At 43.2% G+C, this 26,223-nt stretch overlaps 1 protein-coding gene across 3 annotated transcripts in view; it reads right to left on the reverse strand.

Moving 5' to 3' along the window:
- Nucleotides 1-24,819, reverse strand: part of OSBPL10 (oxysterol binding protein like 10) — a 258,565-nt gene extending 233,746 nt beyond the window's left edge. For 2 of the 3 annotated variants that reach the window (XR_016512427.1, XM_090284422.1), the window contains exon 1: nucleotides 24,105-24,819. Coding sequence is in view for 2 of the 3 variants with exons in the window: in XM_090284422.1 (XP_090140548.1) it covers nucleotides 24,105-24,385 (281 nt within the window). In the remaining variant the exon portion in view is untranslated. The remainder of the gene's footprint in view (nucleotides 1-24,104) is intronic. The other variant, XM_090284423.1, reaches the window with a different exon arrangement.
- Nucleotides 24,820-26,223: the final 1,404 nt, after the last annotated feature.

The raw sequence follows: 26,223 nt of genomic DNA on the forward strand, positions 1-26,223 counted from the left end.
TTTCTAGCATGTACTCAGCGTCACAAAACCCCCAACCATAAAAATCATTAGGAGAAGGCTGGATTCATCCCTTTTATAACCCAAAAACAATTCTATGTCTAAGGTGCCCATCTACTGTGCCTCTCACTCCTCCTGCACATAAATTCCCCCCTGACACTAGTCCCAAGAGGGAGGAGGAACAGATTAGAAAGCTAGTAGCCCTGGCCACAATGCCAAAGGCCGGCAGAATAAAATGGCCTCTACGCCCTTTTAACTCTTACTGTCTACAAAGAGGCTTTGGGCATTGATTAACATTAGGCTGCTAAGGAGAAAGAAGAAACAACGTCCAAGTTCCATGAGAAAGACTTATGGTTCTTCCTTCTTCACAGCAATCCAGCATCATTTGAAATCTGGCTGTCTGGGCAATAAAAAGGAACCAGTGACTGATAAGACTTGACTATGTAGATGAATCTCAAAACGCTACACGGACTAGAGGAAGCCAAACACTAACAAGTACACGCTGTGTGATTCCATTTAGGTGAAATGACAGAATAGACAAAACTAATTTATAGGGAGAAAAAATCAGGATGGTCGTTGCCTGCAATGGGAGGGGCAGGGGCACCAAAGAGCTTTCTGGGGAGTGGTAATATTCTATACCTTGATAGGGGTTTGGGTGACAGGTGTATACAGGTGTCAAAACTCAGCAAATGCACACTTAAGATGTCATTGTATTTCATTGTGAAATTTTACATCCAGAGAAAAACTGCAAACAAATGTTCTTAATGATATTTTCATGGTATGCATGCTAAAATATTTATAAGGAAGTGTACTAATGTTAGCGATTTACATTGAAATGTATAAAGAAATACAATGGGTTAATGGAGAGCTAGGTGGAAAGATGTGTATCAAAGTAAGCATAATAAGTTAATTGTAGAGTCCAGGTGAGAGACATATGTGTGTTCACCATACAATTCTTTCAAGTTTGTTGTATGTTTGAAATTTTTCATAATAAACTATTCAGCGAACAGCGGGGAAAGTCAGGCATACAGGGAATGGGAAAGGTAAGTTAATTGCCAAGAAAAAGCATAGAAGCTACTGTATCCCCTGGGGTTTAAGGCAGTTGCTCAGACAAAAGGAAATGAGAAAGTTAAGCATAATAATAGTAATTACTGGGCAACTAATATACATCAGAGGTGTATGTTAGATGGTCACATTATCTGACTTTACCATCACAATCTCCCTGCCAGGCAGGTTTATCATCCTTTTTTAGATAAGCAGATTGAAACTCGGAATGGTGTAATAATAACTTACCTGTGGTTACACAGGCTGGAAATTGAAACTTAAAACTGAGGTTCTGCCAGCCTCAGAATTCCAACACTACATCAGGAAAAGCATCATGAGCCCAGCACTTCTTTTCTCTAACTAAGGTTAGAACCAAGCCAAGAGCAGGAACATGGCATAACAGCCACTGCTACAGAGCAATGCCACCTGTCACACAGTGGGCAGCCACCCTCCTGGTAACAGCACTGACAGTTGCATTGAATGACAGTCACTTAATTCTTCCAAAAAGCCCTCCTGAGTCAGTCTCCTATAATTAGTCTCCCACCCTGTGTTCTTTTTACTGCAAGAATCAACCCACCAGAGGTTTAGCCATCACCTCTGTGCGCATACCCTTTGTCACAAATATTGCAAAGTGGCTCATTCAGCATCATCCAACAGTTTTCAAGACCATCTAGCTTCCTGGTCTACAGAGGCTAGAAAGCTAAACACTCCTTCACTGACTCCCTTGCAGCTAGAGTCTTCCAAGCAGACTCACCCTTGCAGTGGAAGGTGTGTTTGATTCCTTGGAGCAGCTGAGGTGCAGGTTTTAGTTTCTGCCTCCATTGTCACAGGTACTGGGGCAGAAATGAATTAGAAGCACATTATGGTTGAGAACTGGTTGGAGACAAGCTGTGTTATTACTGAACATGTAGCATTGAAGCCCTGTTCTCCCAGAAGTATTATAAAACTCTAGTAAATCCCCTGTTGCTTTAACAGCTTGGAAGAAATCTACTGTCTGCAACTAAGATCCTAAGCAGTACGCCCTCTAAACAGTTCTAAGACCACCTCCTAAGTTATGAGCCTACACACTTCCTGTTAGACAATGAAACTCCCTAGTGTAGAACATAAACTTCCCCCTGTCCCCACTGGAAGAGGTGACGGGAGGACAAGAGCAGTAGGAAGAATATACTGCAGTCTGTCAGCTTCTATCATATACCTGTCTCCCAGAAAAGCAAATCTACAACAGCCTTTCAAATGTCCCAGGTAACAGGGACAAGAGAACACATAAAAGTGAGGGCCTTTCAAGAATCATTGCTTCGCACCCTAGAGTGGGAACTGGAATAAAGTAGGTCAACTTTGGAGGCCAACTTCATGTCAGGATGATCTCATTCAAAAGCCATGTTAGCACGGGGGGCTGGGGACAGCTTAATGATGAACAAAGGCATGACGTCTTTTTTATTTTTTTAAACTAGTACCACTTTCAAAGAAAAATAAACATTTGTGTTCCCTTCAAAGAAATACCCTCAGACACTCCTGGCTGATTTTTACTACCCACATCCTTTAGCTTAGTTGAGACAAATCCATCTGCTCTGAGAGTGGTTATGAAATCTGGAAACGGCTGAAAGCAACTCAGAGCCACAGGAAGCAGCCAAGGTGAGGGAGTTGTGCTGGCTAACACCATTTTTAGTCAAAAATGAGGTAAGACTACAAAGCAGGCAGACTTCTTTTCTGCTTCAGCTTGGAACTTATTCTGAAGACAATTCCAAAAAAAGGAATTTCAAAATAATTCGAGCAATGGTAGAACAGTTGTTTAAAAAAACCTTGCCATTCTTGAATATACACATTTGGAAATTCCTGTTTAGAAAACACATCGGTAGAGTCACATCATATAGAATGAGGCAGAAGTGCGGTCATTTGTTTCTGGGTTTATTGTGTGTGCACCAACTACGCACGAAGAAAAAAAATTTAATCTGTTATGGTCTAGCCTTCGTGGACACTGGCAAAGGTGCATGACACCATGAAACCCTGCAGACCACAAAGTTAACTTGGAGCTAAAGTGTGACTTTGGCATTCAATAGCCATTGCCTGATTTACTTTAGGCCTGGCCTGATTTCTCTCATTAGTTAGTCCACTGGGTATTGCTACTGTATTGAAGGGCTTATAATATATGAATGATAGCTCTTTTACTGAAAAACTCAACAACACAGTAAATGACAATGCTCCTCACCAACCAGTCCTTAAAAATACCCTCTCTGACAAATCTAATTTATTTCTTTTAGGTTTCACTAGATCCCAATGTACTAACAGCTGTCAGATATGTGGGTGTATTCTGCTCTTTCATAGTAACTACTGGTTATTATTAAATATGTAACACATTGGAACTTTGCAAAAGTACACACACAAGAGGACAGGACTCCAAAGAAAGGCACAAAACTTAAAATACGTACAGTGGTATTAAGAGTGGTGGGACTATGGGCCACTTTTTTCCAAAAACAGCTTTTATTTTTATTATATCAACTGAAAAGTAATTGAAAAGTAATACAAAAAACACCTTCCCTACACGGATGCCAAATCTCAACCAATATGTTTATGTTTCCAGTGTTGAGTTCTTTTTCTCCATCCCCCACAGAAGCCAAGGGCATTTCAGCCTTGTTTTCCAAAAAGCCACTAAACCAAGGGTCAGCAAACAAGGGCCCATGGGCCAAATCCAGCCCACCACTGTCTTTGTAAATAAAGCTTTACTGGAGCATAGCCATGTCTACTGTTCACATACTGCCATGCTACAAAAACAGAACTGAAATTATTTACTACCTGGCCTTCTACAGAAAAAGTTTACCAACCCCTGCCCTACAACCAAAGAGTAAGGTCTACTACAGCACATGGAGCTCATTAATCCACCAAGGGAAGTGCTCCCAAAGGTCAAATGCCATCTCTAGAGAGCCAGGGTCTTCAAAGACATTCAGTAATTGTGGTCCAAAATAGCAGTCCCTCAACCGTGGAGGAGTGTAAGGGAAACAGACATGCTCCACTGACCAACAAGCCCAGGACAAGGCTCGAGCTATCCCCACGCACCTGAAGAAATGTTCTGTCCTGAAGAACTGCTAAGAAACATCAGCCCACAGAGAAAAGTCCCACATTTTTAATGTAGTCTAATCTAATTTAGCAAGGCACCTTCCTAAATTTAGAGATGTGTCTTCTATTTAAGCTGCACCATAAACAGTGTGCTCTCTACTGATAGATTAGAATCAGTCCTAAAGGGTGTTCCTTTGTTCATAATCTGGAAAATAAAAGAAAAGCAACTTTGGCTACTGGAAGCTACCATTAAACCCAGTTCTCTTTGCTGTATATTAAAGGAAATTAGCTTCAGACTCAGATATAAAATCCCCCCAACATGATCTCTTTTTTTTTTTTTTTTATTTCCCAACACAATCTTTTAATATACCAGGTACATGGGGTTCAAGAAAGCTCTCTGCACATTTTGAAGTCTGTTTCATTCACTCAAAACAGTTAATAAATAAACCAGAACATCAAATGAGCCTCAGGGCATTGGCCAGATAATGAGGAGCCAGTCGGTATTCTTTGCAATATAACAAAACCACAGTGCGGGAAGACCGTATTTAGCACCACTTTTCTGGAGTTTTTCCAGGACTGAAGAACAGAGATCTGGTTTCTTATTCTAACTCTGCCACAAACTCAAGAGCAGAACTTTGAATTAAATATCATCACTTTGAGACAGTTTCCTCACCTGTGAACTAAGGATGGGACAAGTTCATCCAAGGGCCTTTTGTTTGTTTTGGAAAATGCTTCCAGAGAAAGGATATAGCCCTGGCTGGTGTGACTCAGTGGACTGAGTGTCAGCCTGTGAACTAAAAGGTTACCAGTTTGATTCCCAGTCAGGGCTATTGCATGGGTTGTGGGCCCAGCCTCCAGTTGGGGGTGTGCAAGAGGCAACTGATGGATGTATCTCTCACACAACTGGTGTTTCTCTCCCTCTCTTTCTCCCTCCCTTCCCCTCTCTCTAAATAAATAAAATCTTTTTTTAAAAAAGGATACAGGTTAAATGTCAGAATGATTCCTGAATTGTGATGTCTGCCCAGGGCTAATTAACACCAGGTTCTCTCAAATGCAGAGCATGCAGTTCCCTATTAGTTAAGAAAAATAAAGCCCTCCCTCCTGAGGCCTGAGGTATTCCACTATTAAACTGTTCTTCCAAACTTTCCCAGGACGGAGAGGACCATCTTAGCTCTGTGCTGAAATGTGTAAGAAATTACATACAAAAAAGCTTCCATGAGCCATAAACACCTCAAGCCTCAGCAGTCCCTTCCTGAAGTTGTTTTGGAATTTTATCAGCCTCCTAAGCACCTGTAGCCTGGAAGCTAGAGGTACCATACAAAACCAGGCTGGTACTGGCCATGCTAGGCTTGTCATTCAGACTCTCTGCTACACTCACCAAGTTCAATAACATGATGTAAAATTAAACAAATCAGCACCCTGCGTTCAATTCACATTCAAGATTACAAGAGCATTAGCATCCATTAGGATTATAAGCACACTTGGGAAACACAATGTAACTAACAGGGGAAACCAGTTTAAATACTCTGTTGTCTGGCCAAATTCCTCACTCAGATCCACTGACCTACAGGACAGACTAAGGCTACAACGGGCAGCATACGGTTGTAAGCTTATTTCCATGACTCAGGTCTTCCCCAGCTTAACACCCTCTGTCTCCACGTAAGGATGGGAGTTACTCTTGCCCTCTCTCTCTCTCCCTCTTCACTGCTCAGACACTACATGAGCACCTCTGAGCCTTCCTGGCAGCTATCACAAGGGGCTGTGTGACCCACTTCTCCCCCTACAGGCTCCAGCCACGTGTTATCTGTGCCTCCCCACACCCCCACACCCAGTCTCCATGTTGCTCACCACCTGGGAGAGAATTTACCTGCTCTTTTTTGCATGAACCATCCTCTGTGATCCTTATTCCTCCTTTCGGAAAGAAAAGATCCAAGAAACTCATCCACAAAGAGTAGAACACAACCTGCTTGTACACAAAGCTACCTGAAAATTAGCCCTGGCTGCTGTGGCTCAGTGGACTGAGCATCGGCCTGCGAGCCAAGTGTCGTTGGTTCGATTCCCAGTCAGGGCACATGACTAGGTTGCACGTCAGGTACCCAGTTGGGGGCGCAAGTGAGAGGCAACCACACAGTGATGTTTCTCTCCCTCTCTTTCTCCTTTCACCTCTCTCAAAAAATAAATAAATAAACAAACAAATAAATAAATTACTTTAAAAAAAGACAAAAAAAGCTACCTGAAAATTGGTGTGAACCACCCCTGGTCCCTAAACGCCCTGAGGCACCTCCCTCTGTTAATATTGAAGGTTTGTTTTTTGTTTTTTATTTGCCAGAGCCATTTTATTTTCTAATCCTCACCTGAGGGCATATTTCCATTGGTTTTGAGAGAGAGAGAGAGAAAGAGAAACAACCATGTGAGAAACATAGATCGGTTGCCTCCTGTACACACCCCAATCAGGGATTGAACCCATAACCCAGGCACGTGCCCTGACCAAAACCGGGAATGGAACCGGCAACCCTCGCTTGCAGGGACCGACACTCCAAACAACTGAGCCACACGGCCAGGGCTGCCAGAGCCCTTTTAGAATCATGTGGAGCTTCCCCCTCAATTCCCCCCAAAAGAATACTTCTAAGTAAGTCTATAATAAAGCAACATTCTGAGGCTGGGCAAATCCACTCATTGGCTCAACCAGCAAATACTGGGCACCCGCTTAGCAAGCACGAACCTCACGGCCGCCTTCCTGGTACAACTGTGGCATGAGCCCCGAAACAGGACGGTGTAGGGAGACCTAAGTTCCAGGATGTGTGCTGGCCAGGAAGCCAGGGAAGCTTCTGGCAAAAAGTGACCCCAGGAGCTCAGAAGGCTAGCAGCTCTGAATTTTATTTTGTCAGACAGATGCTATTTTTATAACTTCGTATGTAATAAAGGAGGCTGGGGGGAACGGGAGGGGACATGTGGGAACTAATTCTGCTCAATTTTGGCGTGAGCCTAAGCTGCTCTAAGAAAACTGTCAATCTTTAAAGAGAGGGAGAGAGAGAAAAGTAGTAATGTTTCGGGGAACTCAGCAGTTTTGATGTCTTTTGTGTTCTCTTTAGTGTTTCCTGAATTTTCCAAGTTTTCTATAAGGAACAGGAAGTAATAGCTTTATAACTAGAAAAAAATAAGTCATAAAAACAGAGAATAACAAAAAATAAAGTTGGCAATGGTATTTGTATTTAATAAAAAAGACACAAAAGTCATCAAACTATACACTGAAAACAGGTACATTTGTCTGTTAATTATGCCTCCATAAAGTGAATTTTAAGAAGTATCTAGAAAGCCTTAGAGCTCTTACATATCATTTTAAATAGTATATAGTATAGCAGATAAGTTACCATCTTTAGGGGAAGTTAATCTGTGTAAACCGGCAGCAGATGTTCCTGTTAAATGTCTAAGTGTTCCTTTTCGAGATAATTAATTAAATTCTCTAATTTTGGTGCTGTCAACTTTAGATTGGGGGTCCTGTAGCCTCCTATTACTAAAGGTAATGATTATAATTCTGCAGAATAAATGGTTTGCTGAGCAAATAATAATAATAATGGAAGTTATTGTTAATGGGTACAGAGTTTCAGCTAGGGGTGGTGACCAAGTCCTAGAGACAGACGGGGACCATGGTGGCACCCTAGTGTGAACGTGCCTTGATGCCTCTGAATTGTACACCTAAAAATGGTTAAAACAGTCAATTTTATGTTATGTATATTTTAGCATAACAAAAATAACTTTAGCTTCTTTCTACCTAAACACTTCTTTTTTCCTGGAGGTTTTCTACTTTTTTAATGGGAACCAATACAGAAGAAATGTCACAAATGCGCTGCGTGATCCCTCAGGGTGTCTGTACAAACAAGTCTAAAATCAGGGTGTCCATCGCATCCATTACACAAATGCAATGCAAGGTCCCTGAGACAAAACTTTTCCACTTGGTGATTTTCATGACGTCCACAGAGGCACAGAAAGGCGTGCCTGAGGGAACACATCCAGACCCGCCAGGTGCAAGGCCCTGGGCAGTGGGAAGAGCAGACCCCACTATTACTGCTGCTCCGATCTCATTCCTTCTCACCAGTGTTTACTGAGCGTCTACTGTGCGCTGGGCACCGGGCCAGACTCAGGTCTGACACCTACTTTCCTGCATCTTGCAACATAATGGCTTGCTTTCAGTCACATTATGTACTTGCAACTTCAAATAACATTAGGGATCATGATGTGACTTGGGTTTTTCAAAGGAGCACTGTGTTTTCTTGCTTCCTTCTCATTTTGTCTTTTTCTTTGCACTTTGAAATAACGCAAACTTACACAAGAGTTGCAAGAATATCACAAAGAGCTCCTGTTTTGTCACATCTGCTTTATCATGTGCTGGGCCATCTCTGCCTCCCTTCTCCTCCCTGTCCTTGCCTCCCCTCCATCCACATCCATCCAGCTCCTTCCTTCTCCCCTTCCCACTGCCTCCCCCCTCCCTCCTTATATAAAGTTTTTCTGGAACCATTTGCAAGTGGTAGACATCTTTTATCCCTAAATAGCCCATTAGGTATTCTCTAAGAACAAGGACATTCTCTCATATAACCAGAGTTCAACGATCAGTTTCTGGAAGTTAAACACTGACCCAACAATCTTACCCAATACGTACACAGCCCACACTCAAATGCTGCCAACGGTCCAAAGGATGGGAGAAGAGGTGGTGCACAGGTCCTAAGATACCAACTTGAAGGCTCCCACCTTGACCACCAAGTGGACTGACAGCACCTGAGGAGACCTGTCTTACTCCATTGCTTGTCACAGGACTTTTCCTAAAGCACTCCAGGCAGAAGGAAAATTTCATTTTTTAAAAACTCCTTCCTATGCTGTTTAATGAAGCTCGCTGACAGGAATAACTGCCTCACATTTAACCTGACTTCTCCATGATATGACTTAGTTCTGTTTCCTTTTGTTGCAGTCAGTAAAAACTGTGGATAAAAATATTTTCTTGCAATAAAATTGAGGAGCATCACCTTCCACCCACTCTCAGAAGTTGTTCAAGTCCCAGGAGCTCTTCTGCTCGGCAGCTCTCTCAATCCCCTATGGAGCATCTTTAGACAATTATTTCCCTAAGTAACACCCCCCCCCAATGAAATTAATGATAGGTTGTACATCCATTTACATACTATATCTTTATCTGTGCTTTATATATAATAAGAGTAGGATATTTTCACCACCACTGCAGGAACTGATTTTTTATTGCCCCATGTCTAATGCATGAAGGTCATTCACAACTGGGCAGGGGGCAGGGGGGAGAGCAAGGTGTTCCCTGGATGAGAGACCAGACCCCAGTTCAGTCCAGGATCCTCAGCTGGGTTAACTCTAGCCAAAGACCCAAAGCTTCTAATTGGCCCTTCTTCTACAGGTGTAGTCTAGGGGCCAGCCTCTCTCTATAAATGGCTCAAAATATTATGGGAGCTTTTGCTTATTTAACTCTAGAGTGGAAATTTAAAGGGATAGAGGCAAATTTATCTCTGAAAAAGGGGGTGAATGAGACTGGTTGCCTAATGGTTCCTTCTGCAGACACCCCTCCAATGACTCAGCCTACACAGTACCCTTAACCAGCGAGCAGTGGTCTCAGAACCTCTTTGATGGCCCTTCATCCACCCATTAGAAGCAACACATATTTCTTTCTTTATATCAATGTTCGCTTGATGAGGTAACCAAAATATTTACACTAAGTCTGAATTGGAGTCAGCTAAGTTGTCTGAAAAAAAATATGTTCAGGTGGCTGATTTTCAGGTATTTAACTAAAATAAGGGCAGACGCCAGGCACTCAGGGAGAGTACCTCATAAAATGAAATTAACAGCACCCTGTCTTATCATATTTGTGTGCTTTCCAAAAAAAGGGGCAAATATCAAGTTCTTGTGACTTCATGCAGGTGGTATTCAGGGAAATTAAATATAAAAATGAGGCAGTCTGTGAAAGGACACAAATTCAGGGGAATATTTGAACACATATGTCTTCTATGAGCAGGGTTGTGCTTTTCATTCTAGATCACAGCTCCAAAATTATACAAACCAATCAGGATATAGAAGAATTGAACAGGAGAATCAGCAAACTAGACTGAGTTGACATTTACAGAACAAGTCTCCCAATGATCACAGAATACATCTTTTCAAGTATACACAGAACATTCACCAAGACAGAACCTATCCAAGGTCATAAAACCACTCGTAACAAAATACTCCTGTGTACAAACCAGGAAAGGTTTTACAAGCAAGTTTAAAACAAGTGTGACCACAATTCTAAATAATAGAATTACGTAATAAAGTTGGAGGTTTAAACTGCTTAGTAATGATAATCCAGTCAAATTTTTTTTGAGTTAGAATAACGGGGGACAAGCAATGCTTCCCATTTCATCCCATTTACAGATGAAAATATCGGTCATCACTCATACAAAATAAGACAACTAAACAGGGAAGGGATAAATACGCAAATCGCCCAAGCCTTTGGTTTAAAGACCTTTTCTTTTTCCCCATAAGCTGCAAATATACTGGCTTTACCTAGTTTAATGGACAGTTGCTCAGAGGCACTAACAAATTCAGCCAACTGCATCATAGTTAACATCTGAAATTGTCTAAAAAGCACTTGGGGCATCTCCTAACCAATCTGGAAGAAGCCTACAGAAAGGACAGTGTAGAAGACCGGAGTTAAGGCAAATGACAATTTTTATTAGATACCATGTTTCCCCAAAGATAAGACAGTGTCTTATATTAATTTTTGCACCTAAAGATGCACTAGGTCTTATTTTCAGGGGATGTCTTATTTTTCCATGAACAAGAATTCACATTTATTGAACAAAAAATTAGCATTTATTAATATACTGTAGTCATGTCATCACAAACATCAGCATAACCAGCTAAACTCTGAATCCCATCAAGAATTTGGGGGGAGCTGCAGCAATGACTGCCGCTAGGTCTTATTTTCAGAGGAGGCCTTATATTTCTAAGCTTGAAAAGAATTGCACTAGGTCTTATTTTCGGGGGATGTCTTATTTTTGGGAAAACAGGGTATATGCTACATTGAGCCAGGAAGTATTATTGCATATCCCATAACCTTTTTTTTATATAAGTCAAAAATTTTTTATACTTTATATAATTTCAAATTTACAAATAAATCACAAGAATAATACGAAGACGTATTTATCACTAAAGAACTGTTAACATTTACCACAGTAGCTTTATCATATTCTCTCCTCTATGAACCCTTTGAAAGCGGCCAACATAATGCCCCATTCACCCCTAAATACTTCAGTGTACAAATATTAAAATCAAATTAATTAACACAAATACAGTACTATTATCTTTAGATCTTTTACAACCTTTCCAATTATCATAATACTGTCATTTATAGAAAAAGAAAATATCAGGTCACAAGTTGCATTTAGTTTTTACAAAATGAATATTTTATATGTAATATTACAAAGGAATTTAGAGTTTCAAACTAAGAAACAAAGCAAAAATAAATAAGGAAACAAAACCAAAAACACTAAAAATACCAGTAACTGCTACAAGGCTGGAAAGGAAACGGAAGCAAGCCTTTAGATAAACAGAAATTCAGACATTCTATGACATGAATAATTGCAGCTTCGTCTCTTCCAGGTTAGGTCATGCTTTGCTTTTGTTCAAAACGCTACTTCACCCAGGCTTAAACCTTACTTCACAAACACAAGTTCAATTCTCTTCCTTTGAGACAAAGATTTTCTGAAGTATCTTTATGTCTACCCCATAAAAAAATTAAAATAAAAAAGAAGACCTACTTTGCTATTCAACATGAGAAAAAAAATCTGTAGCATTTTGCCTTAAATACTACTTTCCTGAGTCTCAAATGACTCAGAAGGAATCACGAAAACTGATATTTGACAGGAAAATTTCAGTAACAGGAACTCCAAATTAACTAAGTGGCTATAACAGGGTTACAATGCACTTTGGGCCAAGATATCAACTGCAAACTTCTCATAAAAAATAAAAAAATTAAAAAGCCCACATTACCCTGGCTAATAAAAATTACCACAAATAATTTTGCTAGTACAAAGAGTAATATGACTATACACTATAAAATAAATGTACACAATAGTCTCGCAACATCGCTCACCAGCACAAACTGGCTTTTCCACTGTTTAGGAATCAACCCACTACATGAGTCAGCTGAACTAGGCACACAGAGAAGTTCTATGCTGTGCAGTTAGCCATGGGGGCCGGGAAGCCCATTTTTAAGCTGAGAGTAATAGGGTGAAACTCAGATACACAAGAATTCCCAAAGCAATAGGCATTCAAAACATGTCACTCATTTCGGCCAAAGTCCACACACTGGACTTTGAAAATCAAGATATATCTGTTGTCAGTGCTTACAGTCACAGGGTCAAAGAGCCCCCTCACCCAGCTCTACAAGCCCAAGTGAAAAAAAAAAAAGGGGGTGAGGGAGGCAGCAATACAGGCAAGGAAAGTAATTACCAAGGACAAGTTCCCAGGCAGAAAGAGGCAAGACTAAACACAGCCCTAAAACAGGGATGGTGTCTGACCAGGAAGAAACCACCAGACATCAACTACTCACGGAAAGAGATTTTCTCATCTACAAAGTCACTAATGAAAACACAGGGCTCTTTCTTTGGGAAGGCTGCCGGGAAGAGAGAGAGAGTGGGAAATAAACAGAATAACGATTATCTTGCACTGGAATGAGCTGCTCCTAGCTTACCCTGAGGCCAAACCCTCCCGTGATCTCTTCTATAAAATGAGGGGAGAGAAAGTATCCAAGTTTTTTCCAGAGTAGTGGGAAGAAAACACGATTTGGAGTCAAATTCTGGTTCTGCAACTGACTAACTGTGTACCTCATGTCACTCTATGCCTCTGTTCCTTCACCTTTAAAATCAAGATTCTACCTGCATGAGTTAGATATGGCTGTAAATGGTGGCCTTAAAAAGAGGCCTACTCCCCCAGAGGGTGGCAGCCCAGGATTTATGAGCTGGCTCTGATCAACAAAGTCCTCAGAGGCTCCAGATGGCTGCTGGAATTCCAGCCATCGTGTCTGTGTTCCAGTTGTGGCCATATGTCTGGTATTCCAAAAGGAAAGAAAAAAAGAAGAAACAGTATAAAAAAGGTAACAGTCACATGGCCATCCCAAGCTGCAAGGGAGAGGAAGAGGCACACATAATTTTATCTAGGACAACCCTGTGTCCTGCTAAACACCGGGGTCCTGTGACTATATTAGAAGGGGAAAGTAGATCTGCAACACGTCCCATCTCATGTTAAGGATGAAATTAGATAATATATGTAAAGTGCCTGATGCGTCCTGGGCCCACAAATATATTTCCTCTCCTCTGGTAACACTGGCATCTTACAATCTGTGGTCTCAGCGTCTCAAGAGAACCTTCCTAAAGTAGCCTTTTACAGCCTGGTCTACCTTTTACAGTCTCATCTCTGGCCACAGTCCACACACAACCTGCATTCCAGCCATACCAAACTAATCTCCATTCCTGCCTCCAAGCCTCTGCCCTCACAGAGCCTTCCACGGGGAATGTCCTCCCCAAGTTCTGATCTGCATGATGAAATGCTCCCTTCAACATTCCAGGTCTTCCATCGCCTGACACTTTTTCCCCTTTGTCCCCGCTAAACAGAATTAGTGTTCTCACTCCCAGGTGCTTCACCTCCCTTTATCATAATACATAATAGCAGCTGGCATCTAATAAGTGCTTTCTATATGCCAGTCATTGTCTTAAGCCCTTGAGTTTCTCAATAGACTCCAACAACCCTATAACACACTCTATCACCACCATTTTACAGATAAAGAAACTGAGGTTCAGAGAGGTTAAATAAGCTGTGCAAGGTCACACAGTCAACTGCAGAGCCAGGATTCAGCACGGCCGTTGGACGGCTGAAATCTGCGCTCTCAGCAACCACTCCAGGCTGCCTTGACTCCAGACGGAGATGTCTGGGTGTCATTTTAGTCCAGGGATGGTCAAACTACAGCCCAGGGACTAAATCCAGCCCACTACCTGCTTTTGTAAATAAAGTTTTAGTGGAGCACAGACACGCCCATTTGTTTCCAATGGGAGAGTGGAATAGTTCCCTCCAAGACCATAGCCCGCAAGGCCTAAAATATTAACTATCTGGCCCTTTACAGAAAAAGTTTGTGCAACCCTGTTGCAGACTGTCAGCTCCTTGGTCAGGGCCAGAGCTTTTCCTTCCGTGCTTCCCGCATCTCACAAGGCATTTAGCATGTGACAAAAAGTGCTCAACACATATGTGGGGGGTGAGCCTTCCACCAGGCCTAACGCCATACAAAGAGGAGTGTGTCTGGGGGCTGATGCTGCCGGCTCGTGCAGGACTCGGAAAGTTTCCCAATTCCATCCAGCTTCTATCAACAACCAGAAGACGCAGGAAAACTGTCATGGTGGGTTTCACTGCACTGTGACCAGCCCACCGTGGCACTGACGGAGTGCCCACTGCAGAGTTCAATGGAGGGTCATTTGTATCTGTCACATAATGCACTCAACACCCCCAAACAAGGGGCCCGGGTAGAGCCCCCAGCCCCCCTACATGTAGGGAGAAACTGAATTCCATTAGTTCCTAGGGGGCTTCCCAATCTCACATACTAGCCTCTTCTCACTGTTCCCTGGTTACATGATAGGCCCTGCAGAGAAACACTTAACACATCCTGGAAAAGTTATTAAAAACCAATGCTGGGCACCTTTCAATGTATTATAGTCTCACCAAAGTATTTATAGAAAGGGACCAAACCACATAAAAATATCAACAGTCCTCTAAAAACTATAGCACAACATGAAAAAGGTAAAATGCCTTCTTTGACCCTCAAAGAATAGCCTTGCAACAAGACTGTATAATGTTCCCTCATTTTATCATTATTGCTATCATTGCATGAGGGACAAATAAAGCACTTTCTTTCTGGGCTGTGACCATATTCGATCCAGTCTGGGTTATCAAAAATCAAATTCCGGATGGTTTTCTTTTTAATTGTGTTGGCCTGGCCCCAAATCGCATCAGTCAGGAGCCAGGCAGAGCTGAGCATGCCTCCCACATTTCCGGTGCCATCATTTCAATCCTCCTTTCAGGACACAAAGGCCGGCATCTCTTCTTTCTTCCCAGCGTCCTCAAAAGCCTGACCACTTGAGCAGACTCTGAGGAGCCACAGGCTACACAGCAAATGGAGACAGTCACTCACTATGCAAATCAAATAACTGGTCACCTGGGTCCCCATGCAGTGGGAGGAAGGGCTAAGAAACACCTGCATATTTGCTAAGCCTGGGTCCAAAATCACCACTGACTCATCCCCTAGATGCCACAAACTCACTCATTGGTTTGTCTAAAACACACGGCTCCCAGTAGACAAACTTCTGCTAAGGACCTACTCTGTGTCAAGCACAGTGCTGGACCTGGTGCCTGCAGTAGCATCACAACCCTGCAAGGTTAATTCGTGTCATGCTACAGATGAAGAAACCAGGGCCCAAAGAATTAAGTGACTTGCCCAAGGTCATGCGGCAAACAGGAGGCAAAGCTGGAGCCTGTGCTCCTACAGACTGCCCTTCTCAGAAGCGATGTGACTCCCGCGAGAAAGAGGCAGTCCCTGCCTTCCAAAAGCTCTCCAGGTAGCAACGCAGAGGTTGGCTGGGATGCAAAGCAACCCATCTGCTTCTTTCTACACTGCTGGTGGGACGGTGTAATGAATGGTTCGGCCACTCTGGAAACACTGGGAGTTTCAACATACACCTGTCCGAGGACCCTGCAATTCCAATCCAGGTGTTCACCCGAGAAAAACGAAAGCATATGTCCACAGAAAGACTTGTACATAAACAGCAGCTTTATTTGTAGCAGCAAAAACTAGAAACAACCCAAATGTCCACCTACAGGTAAATGGATAAACAAACTGTGTTATAACCACAGAATGTAATACTGCTCAACAGCAACATGGACAAACCTCGGACATTACCTAGGCTAAATAGAACAGAGTCCAAAAAGGGTATCTTCTATAGTTCCATCGATTTGTAATCCAAGAACAGACAAAATTTATTCATGGTGATAAAAATCAGAAACAGATTGCAGGGGAAAATGAATTAATTGGAAGAAACTTTAGGGCAAGGAGGGTAGAAATGTTCTGTACCTTTTGGAGCAGTCACTACCTGGTATAAACAACTGTCAAAACTCATCAAAAAAAATGCCCAAGGCCTGTGCATTTTGTTGTGTTAATTATACCTAAAAAAAAGGTCTCCAAGCTAACGAGCACTATTCCGATAATAAAATGGACAACAGATTATCACGTAACTTCCAAAGCTGATCCCTCTACAGTATTAATGAGACTCCAAAGAAACTCTCATTAGCCTATTAAGGGAAATCAGGTTTCCATACTGGCATTAGAAACAATTTCCCTCACAATATCACCTACCTTCCATTTGCCCAAGGGGTCTGTCTAGTAGACAGAGGTGTGTGAATCCACCAACGCTCCCTAACAAGCCCACTTACAGTCATGACAGCAACCTGAGCCCTTCCAGGACCGAGATGGCTGTCACCATGGCAACCAGTGAATGGTGGGAAAGGTAGATGGGGAAAGGAGACAGAGTGCTTCAACTATGACTTAGAACTATGTCTGTGGGGGTGGCTCTGAAAACCATATCTCCACCCCCAAACGTCCGCGTTCTGATCCCCGGAACTTGTGAGTGTTACCTTATGCGGCAAAGATTTTAGCATGTGATTAAATTAAGGGCCTGGAACCAGGGAGATTATCCTGGATTATCTGGGTTGGCCCTAAATGCAATGGCAGGAGTCCTTCTAAAAGGGAGAAAGGGAAATCTGATGCAGAGAGGAGAGCAACGTGAAGACAGAGGCAGAAACGGAAGGGGCACAGTTAGGAGCCAAGGAACGCCAGCAGCCCCCAGAAGCTGAAAGAAGCAAGAAACCGATTTCCCCTTAGAGTATCCAGTGGGGGCCCAGTCCTGCCAACACCTTGATTTTGGCCCAGTGAAACTGATGTCAGCCTTCTGGCTTCCAAAACCATGAGAAAATCTAAATTTCTACCCTTTTCAGCTTGTGGCCATTTGTTATAACAGCCACAGGAAACTAATACAGACTGGAAGCCTTAAATCCAGTACTGCTTCTGCCAACAGTTTACATTCCCACACTATCAACTCAAAACTTCTCAGAAATATTCAAATTAATACAAGGGTTTTTTTCTTAAAAGAAAACATCAGAGAACACCCTGATTACCATGGGATGGGCAAAGATTTCCTAAACAGTACTCAAAAAGAACCAATCATAAAGGAAAAAATTGAAAAATGTGACTACTTTAAAATCAAGAATTTGTTTATCAGATATCCTGCTTTCTCTGTATGTTACACTCATGTGCATGCATACATTTACCTACCAATGGACTCCTACCCAGAATACATACATGAAGAACTTTTACAAAGTAGTAAGAGCAGATACCCCAATATATAAACGGGCAAAGGATTTACATAGCACATCACAAAATATAACATCCAAATGCCCAATAAACATACGAATAGAGGCCAAACTTCATTAGTCATCCAAGAAAGGCAAATTAAAACCACAATGAGATACCACCACACACACACACCCCACTGGTTAAAATGAAAACAAGAGGCAATATCAAGAGTGGAGGAGGACGTGGGGCACCTGAAACTCTCATACACTTCTGGTGGAATTATTAACAGACACAACTACTTTGGAAAATTCTCTGACTATATCTAATAAGCTTGACATCTGCAAACACTATAACCCAATATCTCCACTCATAGGTGTATATACCCACAGAAATGCATACATTTGGGCTCTAAAACACATGGCAGCACTATTCATAGGGCCAAAAACTAAAGAGAACTCAAATGTCAATCTACAGTAGATATAAATGTATTTAATATATTCATACAATGGAATATGAAGCAGCTGTGGAAAACAAACGGACCTCAACTATACACAGCAACACAGACGGGGCTCACAAACATGTTAAGAGAAAGAAGCCAGACACAAAAGATCACATACTGCACGACATGAAATTCAAAAAGAGGCCGGACCAGTCTACAGTTCAGAAAGTCAGAACAGTGGAAACCTTATGGAAGAACTAAGGGGTGAGGTGAGGGGGGAGCTGCTTTTTTATTTGGTGTGTTCCATTTCCAAAAATTCACTGAACTATGTACTCTTACGAATTGTGTACTTTTCTGAATGCACCTTAGACTTCAAATTTACCCTCAAAAATTCAGTTATTCAGAGTTAACGTGAAAAAGGTGAGTAGCTTTTTTTCTTTTTCCTCAAAAAGGATTTCAAACTTCAAAATGGATACAAGTTCACCTTAGGAAAAAAAATAGTAGAAAAAAGGAACTATAAATAACCACCATCCCACCCATCAAGAAAAACCAAGTCTCCTCAAATACATGTCCATTTTTAAAAGAGGTGGGGAAGGAGAATGGATCCCACAGGAAGTGGTTAATGCAAGGCAGGTACTCAATATCCAACCATAAGTGAATAAATATATGCTATTATATGCGCTTTTGTAACTTAGGCAACCACCCCTTTATTATTATTGTCAATGAAGAAATTTATACGCCTGAAATGAATACAAAATCACATTGAATGTAAGCTGTACTTGAAAAAAATAGAAAATATAAAGAAATCTAGTGTCCCTAAAGGATTTGATTGTGCAAACCCAGAATAATCTGGCAACCTAGAAAGCAAGATATGTGAATACTTCTGAAGTAAGCAAGAACATAAAATCCAGAGCAGTGATTTTTCAAAATTTTTCAATCTTGGTCTCGCCAATTACCTCTAAAATTACTGGCGAAAAAGTAAATAAATAAAAGTATTATAATACTCAAAAAGAATTCATTTTAATTCAGTGGGTTTTTTTTAATTAATGTATGCCCCTGATGACTTTTCTAAAGGGGCCAAGCGGTCGTAGAACCCTGGGAAGTCTTGTCTTTAGGCTAAACACTACATTCACCAAGCATGTGGTTCATGCATATCAAGTGGACCGTACTCCCTGGAAACTTGGTCACTAAAGGCCCACACTGGGTGGGGTTATGTGGGCCCTAAGCCAGGGTGGCACTGTCACAAGAAAAGCAGACTTTCCGACTCAGAAGACAAAGACTGATGTTGCAGAGAGCAGAGCAAATGACAAACACATTAACTCAAGGAGGACAAGACGATGAGCAGGTAGAGAACCAAGATTTATAACAATACCTAACACTGGCCAAATTGAACTCAACCCTGGTTTGATTCATTTTCTTATTCATTCAGTAATATTATTGAACCCTTATCGGGGATACAGCAGTGAACAAGACAGATAAAATTATTCTCTGTCCTCAGGAAGCTTCCATCTAGTGCCAAAAGACAAAAGAATAAAATACTGAGCATGTCAGGTAATGATGAAATGTTATGGAGGGAAATATAGCACTGAAGAGAGATAGAGGTAAGAGGCTAGAGGTGGGGTAAGTCACTTCCCAAAGAGATGCAAATGTTTGGGCCAAAGTTTTAAAATGATCCCTTCAAAATAGATCATCACCTCCTCTCCAAAGAATTCTGCAATAACTACATTAATGGGGTCCCAGGGTAATCACAATGTTCAGAAAATGAACCAAGGATGTTATGGACCAGAAAGGGTTCATTTAAGAAGGGACAAATTGAAGATCCAATAATAGCTACTACTTCTCCGGATGCTGCTGTGCCCTATTCTCAGTCCCTGATACACCAGTATCCTCATTTCATCCTCACATTGAACTAATGAGAAGGGCAAGAGTAACAAACATCATGTTCATCATTAAGAGAAGAGAAAACCGAAGCCCAGAGCAATTAAGGAACCGGCCCAAGGTGACACACACTAAATGTTGATGTCAGGATTTGATTTGGAGCCACACTGCTCTTTCCATATGTTCATAGGTGGCCTGAGTTTTTCTTTTGCCAACATTCATGTACCTCAGCCTATTCAAGATTTGCCTTTCAGTATTTTACTGAGTTCTTACAACCACACCAATCACCAGAAAAAGTACTGGAGACTGGTTGCATATTTCAGTGTTGTCTTTTCTGCAAATAAGAAAACCTGAATGGCAATGAAGACCCTCGATTTTAAATATCACTTCCTAGATCCAATTAGAAATTATTCCCTCAAACACTTGACATTATAAGCAAATCTAAAGTAGTTCCATTTTGGTATGAAACTAAAATTAGCCTTAAGGCCAATGAGAGTTCATATAGCCAATTTCTTAGTCAGTGTGGACATCTCAAACTGAACACAACCCAAACGGAACTCTTGGTTGTATCCCATCCTATCCACAAGCCTGTTCCTCCACTGTGACCCTCATCTCCAAAAAAGGACACCTCAACCTCCCAGCCTCGCAGACCTACACACTCAAGAGCTCTCCTTGGCCCCTCTCTTTCTCTCACCTCCTCATCCAATCCATGAGTAATGTCTACCCTCCCTACCCAAATCGGTCTCTTTTCTCCATTTCCCTGTCCCCCAAGTCCAAGTCCCCAGCCTCTGTTGCATGGATCACCATGATGGGCTCCTAACTGGTATCTCTGCTTCCCAATCTGGCCCCTTGAAAATCTTATCTCCACACAGCAGTAGCCAGAGAGAACTTTTTAAAGCATAGATCAGACCATGTCTCCTCCCTGCCTAACATCCTTCTGAAAGACAGTGTTAAATTCTACCCCCACCTACAAGGCGCTGTGTGATCTGGCACTGGCCTGCTTCCTCAGGCTCTTCACTCTCCCCTGGTTCACGCCATACAAAACCCAAAAGATGGGTGAACAGAGAGTGTCCTCAATTAAAATGTGAATTTCAGGCCCTGGCCAGGTAGCTAGTTGGTTAGAGTGTGTCTCATACACCAAGGTTGCAGTTCGGTCCCTGTCAGGGCACATACAAGAAGCAACCAATGAATGCGTACATAAGTAGAACAACCAATGTTTCTGTGTGCACGTGTGTGTGTCTCTCTCTCTTTCCCTCTCTCTCTCTTCCTCTCTCTAGTCAATAAATAAATAATTTTAATGTGAATTTCAGTAGACACTAGATCCACACAAAATTATTTCCACACTTACCTTTATTAGATCATTTTTTAATCTTCATTGCACCCACTACTTTCTGAAAACTTCTGTTCAATTATTTAGATGCATTAGATGCACTTTTTAACAGTATCCTGTAATCTATACCATGCTATTTTCTCTGAAGTATTTACTTTAAATAACTATAATAATAAATTATAGGAACTCCTAAATGCACATTTTCCCCATGCCCTGATTGTTTCAGCCAGTGAATGTGAGCCCCGTGTCCTGGATGTACTCTCCTGGGTCAAGTATATACTACAACGTGAAGTTTTCTCTCCTGTGACCTCTATGTCATTTATTTTGTGTTTGGCCCAACTGCCTTCCGAAGGGCATGGTGGTGGGGCTGAGAGTGCTACAGGTAAATTAAGGCAGAATATAATATTGGATGTTAAAATACAAGCTATACAGCAATTTGAGGGCATAGGAGAGGACACCAGATTAAAAACTGCTGGTGACTGGTATGAAGGGCATTACCAAAGCATGAGACTCGCCAAGAAATTTGTGGCTGCAGATTGTCATTAACTGCAGGCAATTTGAAAAGACCTGTCAAAGGAAGATGTCACAAGTCCTAAGTGCAAGTAACCCAAATTAGTAAGTCCACCTATTTGCACCAAGGCAATGCCCTGTACTAGGAAAGTGTGGGCTCCTCTTATTTAATTCTGAGTCTCTGCCACCACCTCATGGGAAGATGCCCATCTGTTTGTTCACTGGAGTAGCTCCAGCTTCTTGAACAGTGCCTGGCACAAAGCAGAGCCTCAATAAAATAGTCTCCAAATGAATACAATTCATAAACAAAAAATACATTTTCTCGGTTTCCTCTTTACCCTCCTCTCTGTTCCTTTTCACAGACGCAGCTCTGCCTTTCCAAGACCCCTTGAGAAGGCAGAAGTGGGCAATCCCAATGCCATCGTACATCTCCAGATCACTAATGGACCCGCGGCCACTGCTCAGAGAACACAGATGTGGGAAACATAACCCCAACGCCGAGACGTTAACCTTTAGAAAGAGACAATGCTTTTGGAGTCAGTGTTAGACTTAGAAAATTATGAGTCTACTGTGGTTAAGAACAATGAACAATGGCAGGTGCCACAGTAACAAGCTCAGTTAAGGTGAGACCTCAGTGCGTACCCACTACCACATTTCACCTACAGAGTTGCAATCATGTAGATATATGTTTTTTTAATTTTGCCCATTATCAATTTTTCCTCCACCTATATACCCTAGTGGATTTTAAATTACACAAAGGCATGAGTTACTCCAACTCCTCCTAAATCCACTACAAAGAATAAATCCTTTAATATACATTGCAGGTAAAATATAGTCCCCAAGTAAAATAAGTGCAATCCAGGGTAAAAGTTCTATTGCCCTCATAAGCTACTTGGGAAAAGCAAAAAACAAAAAAAGTAAAAAAGCATTAAAAGTGACTGGCCAAGAAAACAAAAACAAAAAAGTGAATGCCCAAAACACAAACAAAATGCTGCCCACCGCAAGGCACCTTGACGTGCCATCAAGAAGACACAATTACCGAAAACTGAAATCAGATGTAGTCACCTTATCGCTTGGGTCCTATGCACTCCGTTCTTTTTTTGACTTTCAAGAATTGAAGGCGAAAAGGGAGAGGCAAGAGCAGATACTAGGGCTATTTTGAGAAATAAAAAGAATTAAAAGTTAAAGTGCAGTTTCCACAACAAAGCAGATCTCCAAGGAAACCCGGTGACTGGAAAGTTCTGTCTGTCTATAGTATCAATATAGAAACAACTCACTTTCCAAACTTGGGAAGTTATCTTCCTCCTAGTTGAATTGCATGTAAATAACTTCCTCATAGGTTTCAGCTGGAAGCAATCTTAACATTTACAGACCATCTACAGGGAGTTAACGAAGTAATCTAGTTTAACTAGCAGCTCCCAGGGTATGATTAAAATCCCACAAGCATTCCCAGGAGCCCCGAGTCCTAACATCCAAGGGCTATTAAGGGCAGGACAAAAGAGCTGATCAATCACCTCTCCAAAAAGCCCCATTCTCCAGGTGTGGCCACTTACATTTGCCTGGGGCTTGTTTTGTTAAGTAACGTAAACAGCAGTGTCACACCTGATCCTTTCAAGTTTTCCTCACTATCCTGACTACTACAGGCCAAGCACTACCCACATCCCAAGTGTGCCAGGGGCCCCTTCCCTTGACATCCCCATCGGGACTCAGGTCCATTAAGTAGGCTTCACAACTCTGAGAGTAGTGAGCATGGAACTTCAAAAGGCACCTAATGGGGAAATTTTTTATTATTATTAAAATAGCAAACTGTCCATTTTGAAAGGGGTGCGGTTTTCTCTTTTTCAAACTAAACTTTAATTGCAGAGATTGGAGGTTCCAAGCCACCAAATGGGCTGAAGGTAGCACGCGCGCTGGAAGGCGCCCAAGATAAGTGGCAGGTTTTTGGTGGTGGTGGTGGTGGTGTTTTTAAACAGGAAAGTTTTAAATGAACTAAGTTATGAAAAGAACTGCTGTGATCGGACCAGATGTATTAACGCTTTCCATACTGGCATAAAGCACGCCCCCTCTCTGCTTTCCTTTCTCAACCATTCTTCAGGAGTGCGGGGAACCGCTAGCGGGCAGGGCCCGGGACCAGCGCGCTGCGCCTGCCACTCGAGTCTCTGCAGGTGCCAGCCAGTACAGAAGGAAACCAGGGCTCTCACCTACCTCCCTGCCACTGCGGGGAAGCCTTGGGGTGGGGTCACGGCACGCCCCATACTGGGAACCCCACCTGGAAAGGAGCGGGGACGCAGGAAGGGCCCCCAAGCAGAGACAGCACCCGCTCGCGGGTGGTACGATCGCGCACGCACGCAGACACACACACTGAGCGGCGCGCAGGGAGGGGCGCTCGGTGGCGCGGGCGGCGGGCACGTTACCTGTTCTGCCAGCCCTGGAGGAGGTTGGTGTATTTGCTGAGCACACCCTCGAGCACCGGCTCCCTCCTGCGGCCGCCTCCCCCGGACGGGCTAGCGGCCACCGAGCCTGGGCTGCTGCGGCTGCCCCCGCCGCCGAGCCCTGCTACCGCCGACCGGCTGGAGACCGCCCGGCCCGCCAGGGAGCAGGAGGGCGAGGAGCCCGCGGAGGTGGCGCGGCTGCTGCTGCGGCTGCTGCTATTGCTGCCTCCGCCGCCGTCTGCGTCCTGGGCCGCCCTCTCCATGGTCCGTGCGCGCCCGGGACCCGGGTGCCCGGCGCTGGGGCTCCTAACGCGGTGACGGTGGCTGCTGCTGCTGCTACAACACCGGGCGCCCGGGCCGCGCGTGGCTGCTCCAAATCCCCGGGAAATGCCTGACTCATACAGGAGGAAGAGGAGGAGGAGGCAGGCGAAGGAGAGCTGGGAAGGAAGCCAACGGGGCTGGTTGGAGCTGCGGCCGCCCCTCCTCCCGCCGCGGCCCTGGCCCGGGCCCCTCCTTCCGCACTAGTTTCCCGGGCAAGTTCGGAACGGATGGCCGGTTCGGCGAGCTCTCCTTGAGTTCCTCCTGCTCCTCTTTTCAGACCTAGTGGTCGCTGTAGCCCAGGGGCTGGGACGCTCCCGGGCGCAGATCCGCAGGGTGGGCACGCCCTGTCACCCCAGGCGCTTCTTCTGCCGCCCCCTCTCGGAACGAAAGGGGTGAAAGGGAATCTCAGCGCGTCACTCCCCACCCCCAACCCACCTCCAGACCTGGAGGGAGCGGCGGCCCCACCCACCCTGTCCACCCGGATATGGACCCGCCCGGCCTAACCGAGGCACACACGCACGCTCCTCTCTGTTCCACACCAAGTCTGGGCCAGACACACGTATACAGTAACCTGGCAATGAGAGCCTCACTGGTGGAGCAAAGTAATAGGGCAGAAGGTCCGCCAGGATCTCCTGCGTGTCCAGTAGGGGTCCGGAGGGCAGGTGATTCCCACAGGTAAGTTTTCCAGGGGCATTTTCATACTGCGGAGCTAAATGGATACCAGGGCTGGTGCTGGAGTAAGGCAGGAAAACTCTCAGACTCCTGCAAATGCCGCCTTAGATTGAGTGCCCTAGCCATGTCACTTGCCCACCACAATCCCGACCCTGATGTACACAAATAAACCTGGTAAGCCAGCACCTACACGTGTTATACAACACCAAGCAGCTGGGAACCAGAGACTAAAACAGGGAAAACTGTGCTGAAATCATCAGATATTTACAAACATAGTGAAGCATTCTGTGTTGAATGTAACTTCAGCCCCACCCCCACCACAACTAAATTTCTAAATTTGAAATTGTTGCTCATTGGCAAAATTAGATGGATTGCCCTCCCTCCACTTCACTAATAATTTTTGTGAATATAAATATCCAATGCAATCCAGAAGCTTCTAAAATTACCTAGAAAATAGCTTTCAGGAGCTCAGACACACCACACACACAAGAAAACAAAAACAAAGAGTGACAGATTGATAGATGATTGCTGTTCAAGGGATCTACAAACTCATAAAGCAGATAAATAATTCAACAGTTTTAAAAATTACTAAATGGAATAGACTCAGCTCTCATGGGGGCAATTCACCAAGCCTGACCCCTTTCTAGCTTCATATCCTTCAAGGAAACTTATAAAAGTGGTTTAGCTCTAGAAATTTTCGTGGAGACACTTTTGGGGATGATGACAAGTGGATGTACCCCTGAATAAATTACAATTCCAGGTGCCTACACAGTGTATAGAAGTTTCCCCAAAGAGACTGCATGGTAGAAAGAACCAACTTGAGAGCCAGGCAGAGCTGAGTTCACATCTTTGACCTTAATTTTCTCACCTGCAAAATGTAACTAATGATACAACTGACTGGGATGAACTATGTGAGAATGTTTGTTTCTTCAAAATACTCACTGCCTCTTCCTATGGGAGAAGTGTCGTCCCTCCACACTGACCTCAGATTTGGTCATGAAATTGCTTTGGCCAGTGGAATGTGAACAGATGCAATAGTTGCTACTTCCAGACATAAGCTTTAAGAGCCATCGTGTGGTTCCACCAGCTTTCTTTTCTCTTTTCCTTC

This window comes from Furipterus horrens, unplaced genomic scaffold, assembly GCF_987537825.1.
Source record: "Furipterus horrens unplaced genomic scaffold, mFurHor1.1.pri manual_scaffold_7, whole genome shotgun sequence".
In the NCBI taxonomy this organism is placed as follows: domain Eukaryota; kingdom Metazoa; phylum Chordata; class Mammalia; order Chiroptera; family Furipteridae; genus Furipterus; species Furipterus horrens.